The 7,682-nt window shown below is 36.0% G+C and overlaps 1 protein-coding gene across 2 annotated transcripts in view; it reads right to left on the bottom strand.

The window, feature by feature from the left end:
- Positions 1-402: 402 nt before the first annotated feature.
- LOC110443352 overlaps positions 403-7,682 on the bottom strand; it is a 12,280-nt gene continuing 5,000 nt past the window's right edge. The window contains exons 1-2 of one of the 2 annotated variants that reach the window (XM_021487531.1): positions 3,430-3,574; positions 403-1,820 (exon numbers count right to left, since the gene is read on the bottom strand). In XM_021487531.1, coding sequence (XP_021343206.1) covers positions 681-1,820; positions 3,430-3,432 — 1,143 coding nt within the window. In that variant the 5' untranslated portion in view covers positions 3,433-3,574 and the 3' untranslated portion in view covers positions 403-680. Of the gene's footprint in view, positions 1,821-3,429; positions 3,575-7,682 lie in introns of those variants that run through there. The other variant, XM_021487529.1, reaches the window with a different exon arrangement.

Genomic DNA, 7,682 nt, shown 5'->3' with positions numbered 1-7,682 from the left:
GTACTATTGTTTACCAGGGGCCTGTTCGTTTATGCGGAACAACCGGTTTGACCGTTTATAAATGTAACAATTCCGGGTATAAATCCTGGCGGACCTACAAATGTGTATGCAAGACTTGCAAGGCTTTCTCAAGGCTCGCCTGAAAGCAGCATCAGATAACTAGGTCCTATACCTTATTTAATAAACGAACAACAGTGGTCCGATCGCTTTGACCGTTTAAACGCAAACGGCCCAGGTGTTACTATAATTTGCACTACGATATTGAATACCCGATACGCAAAACGGAAATGACGACACGGTGTACATGCACATTTCGATCAAGATAATTGAGTCCGAGCTGAACTTTTTCCGGAAGTACGTCACGAAAATGGACGCTGATGACGATGTGTCGAGCCACCTTAATGCTTTATACTGTACGTGACATATAGATACAATTACACAGGACAGGTGAACATTTGACCGTCGTTTGCTTCAAGCTTTAGTACATTTGTATAAACATAACTTCTTCAAAATGGTGACAAAATCTTAGGCAAAGTATCAAACAGACAAGAAATAACCTCTCTAAATACAATAATACTAATTGCTAAATTTCACATATACAAACAAAAGATGGGAAACAAACTACCCAGTATTACTGGTTTCAAAAATTTACTAGAGTACTACATACAAGTACCACTTTACTAGTAAGGGGAGAGTAAATCGCCGGGGAAGTAGGTATGGATTGTGTAACGGGAGCAGGGCACGAGCTCGTTTGGCGTTAGGCAGTACATTTGGGAGCTCTTGGTATTGAGATAGGCGGACATAATTCCAAAACCACTCTTCGTTAATATTAAAACATCACATTTTGTGAGAACAAAAAAATCCACAACTACTTTTCTGTAACCACCTTTCAAGCCTTCCCCTTTGGCACCCCAGTCTGTATGCAGGATTCGTCCTTCAACTTCAAGAAGATGATTGAATAGCGACTTTGCTCTTTCCCGCACGAAATCTGCATCTGTCGCTATAAAGATGCTATAATTACTTGCTTCCATTGTCTTTAGAGCGTTCCAAATGTGTTCGAGTTGTTTCTCGTCCGTATGCTTGTCATCTCCTCTTATCGTGGCACTCCCTCCCATACGAATATGAGCACATGCAAGTTTGGTTACATTTTGCACAACCTTATTTACTGCTTTAGTGATCATATTTGAAGGTTTAAAAACGGTATTGAAAAATTTTAAATAAATGTCCGAAAAATGTAACTCCAACAGCCATGGAATAACTTTCTGTAAACCTCGAAACTTCCTGAAGTTCACTGTGAAGTCCCAGTTCATACGGATAAAATTGACATCTTTAGAGAATAGATTTTTAAGACCAGTAAGAGTCCTTTTCTTGATCGCATTTGGAACTTTTGCAAATAAATCATGATATTCCCAAGTCCTACCCGTTAGTATTGACGAGTTATACTTCCAGTCAAAAGAATTCGGAACAAGAAAATCTGTCAAATCACCAGATCGTGTGTACTTTATGAGGAAATGTTTACGGAGTATAACGGAAATGACGTAGACACTGAACATTCCCGACATGCGATCCGACCATCCCCCACAGGATCCCGGATGTTCGACGTCACAGTAGTAAACAATGTAACCCTTCAACGGGAGAGCCTCTATTGCTGTTGTGTCTATTTTAGACTCTTTTGCTGTTGCGTCTATTTTTTCTGTTGTACCCTTTTGCTGGACTTGCACTTTGACGGGTGTCGGATCCTTTGTTCTCGTGTATTTAATTCCTATGATCAGCAGCAGGATTGCCAAACATACACGGCAGATGTATTTTCTAGAAATTTTCTGTAACAGAGAAAATAGACACGACGTGTAGAAAACGTTTAATTCACAATGTTCCACTGACAGAAGCAAACATATATTAACGTTATTCTAGTTTAACTTTATTTTATTATCGGTATAATATTCCAGAAATACAAACATGATAAACATATAGGATTCGAAAACAAGTATAGAGTACTTATGTTAATCCGTCTCCTTTTCTTGTAAAACGGCGATTGGACGGCACTGACGAATATCATTCATATAGATATAAGTATATGGAAGAGAAGAGATTGGGGGAGGAAGAATGGAAAGAGGTGCAACAAGATTATTTATTCAAGTATATATATACATATACTTGTGCATTTATCTTACCCAGTATAATGAAGTAAGATGTAAGATTTTTTAATATGTTTTGATAAAATTTCGAATTGTACTTTGATAATAAGGTTATTTGCATCTACTTTTGAGGTATGTTCTCTTGTGCTTGGTCGATTCGTTTGGTTCAAATTTTTCGTTATATTCTCGTATTTCTTTCTCTCCTGAAAATGCCACCGGCGACATTAATACAAAAGTAATCGACCCTTGCCGTAGCAAATTTTATGATGACCACAAGACAAGAAATCCGAAAAAATAGAACGCGCAAAATTGTCAATTTAAGCAAATCTGCGAAAATTAGGGACCACTTGAACGACTTAAATTCAGACAGATGGTATTAGTTTTGAACTTTATGTCTAAACGTTATCCGCCATAATACCTATAAGTGCGGCTTATAGTAAATATAAGGGATTTAGTTACACGAGCAAACCTTCATTTTTACATATTTTAAGTACTGCTAGACATTATTTTCACATTTTTAAATTCTTTTTTAAATGTATATATGTCTGAAATTAAACCAAGACTGGGTTGTGAAGTATGCTCATTACTAGCGCTTGTATACTTTAGGTTTTGATCTGGGAGAGTGTCCATATATAATGATATATGATTTCAAAGTAAACAATTTTCATGTATATATAAACAACACGAATGTGTTTCATTAGTGCTACAGTGCTATTTGTACCAAGTTCGAAATATGGATCTTGCGGCAGGAAACTTGATAATTAGTATAATATTCTCTAGTGGCCCTCATTATACTAAGTAAACGAGTCTTCTGTTACTAAGTTCAAAGTGTAAATTATTACTAAGTTAAGTTGAGTTAAGTTTAATACCAGTACAATAAAATATACAATAACAACAATACATTAAATTAATCAATTGTGACAACACTTCCAATTTCTATAGAATTTCGGACTTATAATTTTACAAAAAATCTTGATCTTCCCAATGCTTTTCTAATCTATTTTTCGAAAGAATTTACTGTTGGTGCCGAGATTACTTGTTTTTGGAGATTGTTTCATATTTTGACTACGCGCAGACAAAATTCGTTTTTTTCCTGATATCTAGTTTGCAGTGCTGCGGAAATAGCTTTTAACTACTTCTAAGCTGAAACCTTCTGGCATGGTTTGCGAAATAAACTTATTGATAGAACAAAATGGAATATATTACAACTAATCAATTAACAGTATTTAAAACATATACTTTTATAAAATGCTAAGGTAAAATCATGATCATAGAGTTCCTTCCAGATACATACCATTTCTGCTGGTTTTCCAAATTAATGAAATTAATACCCTCGCTATAACTGTTGTTTACCGAAATAACGACCAGTCATGTCCAGCTAGCAGTAAGTTCGACATGTCCAGGTCACACGTTATACGCCCAGACATGATTACGCCTTAGGTAACGACTTTATTTCAGTAATACCCATTACAATAGTCGCGATCAACAACGTTAAATCTATGCAGCTTGAAAAAAAAATCAATTGAGGACAAAGTGACCCATATTAAGACCCATGGTATTGTAAGGTCTGACCAATGTTTGACCAGTAGCTAGTATCGGATGTACTCAACCGTATAATCTACCTGGACCATTCTTTTCTGTTTGGTCAATGTGTGCCTGTGTTTGTACTATTTCTATGTGGAGGTGTGTATATACATAGCTCGAAGGAAGTCAGAGTAACCCAGCTTACTCTTATTTGAAGGTTTGGTAAAACCAATAATTATTCTGTTTCCCTGAAGTATTGGTAAAACCACGAACTATTCAAAGCGTACTGAACAAAAATGTATCGATATTCCAATATAGCCGATCATCATAACGCCTCATCTTTATGTACAAAATTGTCGAGTGATTGGTACCAGCAAAACGTTCACCTTACTTTGTATAAGAATCGAGATCAAAACGTGTAACAGAGCAATAACAAAGTTACATCAACTTTCATACTGTAGATACTATACCACAAACAACAGCAAACCCTTTCAAGTAAAGAAAGCCAAGGCTATCGGGTCTGCGACGTACCAATACAGTTACATACACAAGTATGCCTAACAAAGGTTACCAAACCTCCTTAATTATGGTTTGTGTCATATTTGAAGACCTCAATTAAACATTGATGTTCAGATATATAAATTGAAACTAATTAATTTGAAATTAATTAAGCTGTTAAAATGACAGCTGTTTAAATTAGCTCAACAACATCTAAAGAACAGTTTTACAAATCTTTGGTCAGACACTCTTTAGAATATGCTTGCTCTGTTTGGGATCTGTACACAAAAAATAACATCAACAAAATAGAAATGGTCCATTGAAGAGGAGCCCGATATGTGTCAAATCGCTTTCGGAATACCTCTAGTGTAACGGATATGATTGGTACTCTTGGCTGGCGCAGCCTGTCAGATCGTGGAAAAGATGCACGCCTAAAGATGTTCTATAAAATACATCAGGGCACGGTGGCCGTATCCACGACTGACAGGATGCAGTTGATGCGGTTATGGATGACGTAGACATATTATTCAATTCAATTTATTTCATTGGAACAAACAATTTCATAATTGGTACATTCATCACAATTCAGCAGCAACAACAACATCATCGAAATCGTTATTTTCATCACTTTCATCATTATCATCATCGTCGTCGTCTTATAAATCTTCATCATGATGATATCATGATAATCCTTCCCCTCCTCCTCCTCCACCTCCTCATCTTAATATTATAAACAAAGTACCACAACATTTATTTTCAAACTTTTTATTTTATCTCAACACCTTTGACTTACAATGGTATATGTACCATACAAAGGTTTCACGTTAACAGTGCTAAATCTGTGTGGTTATACAGAGGGATACAGTAACATAGTAACAGGGTTGTAGTGGAGTTACAAGTAATACATACTTTCATGCAGGGGATGCTTTTCTTTTAGATGACATTATAATTTTAAGCGATAATTCACTATGACGTCTAATTAACATAGAGAAGATTTGTTTGTCTTTCATATAGTGAAATTCATCTCCGATGTCTCTTACATCTCACAATAATTTGTCCAACTTATTAATGACAGACCTATATCTTACGTAGGGTAGCGATATACCATGCAATCTTTTATAAGGCTTTTTGGACCTTCAGCAAAGGTAGCACTTTACGGTGACAGTAAATTTGTACAATTAAGTATTAATTAAATTTCAAGACTCAACCTGTTTTTCCATCACTCAATGAAGACGTATATCGTGTGTAACAGGAGATGAAATAACAGATACGTTTTAAGTGTTAAAGTTAATTTTCATATGGGATCCACGAAACTCGGCGTTAGTTCCCAGTTCTACTTCGCGGCGGAGCCGCGGAGCATAAATAAAGAAGAAAAATTCGACTCGGTTCGTAAATCTCACAAGAGTTAGAATCTAGTGACAAAGCATAACACACACGTACACTACAGTTTAAACCTGTCCATCCCGACCCCATGGCCTATCTGATATACTATAATACTACATTGCATCATGCTCTGACAAATATCCAGTGGTCTACATGCACAGATTAGTTGAATGAACAAGCCTCGCTGCAATTCATATCTAACAGAGGTCATTTTTTGCAATGCCTCCAGTAGGAGTCGAACGCGGGACCTCTGGTTTACTAGTCTTACACTCAAGAGCTAAAGATTAGTTCTCCCTAGCTGAGTCGGTAGTTAGCGTCATGTATTTTACCATGGCAGTGCAGTGGACTTACAACAAATGTTGATTAAGTAAATGAGAATGACACAGAATTCACCAACCGTGTGTCATAGTTACGTCATAGCAACACCGTCACTGCATTAACGACGAGAAAAGGAATCGGAGGAAAAACATGTCTGTAATAAGCTCAAAACTCGAAATCGCGATCGGAAAAACTAGCATAGCATGGAATTGCAACAACACAAGCGTACATAGAATGGGAAATAGACAACTAGGGAAAAATACATATGTTCATAGCATGGTAAATAGACACTTATCAACAAGGGGAAAATACAAATGTGCATAGCATGGTAAATAGACACTTATCAACAAGGGGAAAATACATATATTCATAGCATGGTAAATAGACCCTTATCAACAAGGGGAAAATACAAATGTGCATATCATGGTAAATAGACACTTATCAACAAGGGGAAAATACATATATTCATAGCATGGTAAATAGACCCTTATCAACAAGGGGAAAATACATATATTCATAGCATGGTAAATAGACCCTTATCAACAAGGGGAAAATACAAATGTGCATATCATGGTAAATAGACACTTATCAACAAGGGGAAAATACAAATGTGCATAGCATGGGAAATAGACACTTATCAACTAGGGAAATAATTCAAATGTTCATAGCCTGGAAAATAGACACTTATCAACTAGGGAAATAATACAAATGTACATAGAATGAGAAATAGACACTTATCAACTAGGGAAATAATACATATGTACATAACATGGAAAATAGACACTTTTCAACTAGGAAAATAATACATATGTACATAGCATGGAAAATAGACACTTATCAACTAGGGAAATAATACAAATGTACATAGCATGGGAAATAGACACTTATCAACTAGGGAAATAATACAAATGTACATAGCATGGGAAATAGACACTTATCAACTAGGGAAATAATTCAAATGTTCATAGCATGGAAAATAGACACTTATCAACTAGGGAAATAATACAAATGTACATAGCATGGAAAATAGACACTTATCAACTAGGGAAATACTACAAATGTACATAGCATGGAAAATAGACACTTATCAACAAGGGGAAAATACATATGTACATAGAACAAGATTCCAAACCAGAATTTACTAATTCTATAAAAAAAATATATATATGGCGGTGATCCCCTTCCATAGATTAGGTGTAAACGTGAAGTCGGTGTACACTATAGACCAGAAAAGTCTACTTGCTCAGAGTTGTCAATAGGAGCCGGCACCCGGCGATTTGTCGCCTGGTATTCTGTTATTTGTCGCCGTCTACTTTTGTGCCAAGAATAAAAATAAAATAAAGAAAATATGCTATGTTTGTTGCTGTTGTTGGTTTTCTTACAACTGTGAACTTTTCTTCTGATGTCGACATCAAATCACTCTCAAATCACGGACGTGATCGGTAAACATTAGTATGCCCAAGGAAAACACCCGAGGACCCCTAGTGAATTCCCGGAAGTGGAAAACCTCCGATGCACTCCGAAAAGAGGACAATATTAACAAAACAATTACACATAGCATGAAACGGCAAAACACTCAAACATTGTTCCATTTCTTTAAGAAGGGGTGATATTCAATCGATAAATAACAGCTCCAGACTCAAAATATTCCGGCAATTTGTGGTGATATTTGTAGACTCCGCCTGACTAGGTACCATCGTAATATCGTAACATTGACTTGTCACGGCAATGTTTACACACGAGCACAGTGTTGAATTCAATTACAGGGATTAGTATAAACATTCTGATATCCATAATTACTAATTATTAGCTGTATAGTTCTAA

This window comes from Mizuhopecten yessoensis, unplaced genomic scaffold, assembly GCF_002113885.1.
Source record: "Mizuhopecten yessoensis strain PY_sf001 unplaced genomic scaffold, ASM211388v2 scaffold716341, whole genome shotgun sequence".
Taxonomy (NCBI): domain Eukaryota; kingdom Metazoa; phylum Mollusca; class Bivalvia; order Pectinida; family Pectinidae; genus Mizuhopecten; species Mizuhopecten yessoensis.
Note: the sequence above shows the minus strand (reverse complement) of the source record. Positions and strands in the feature narration are given on the sequence as shown.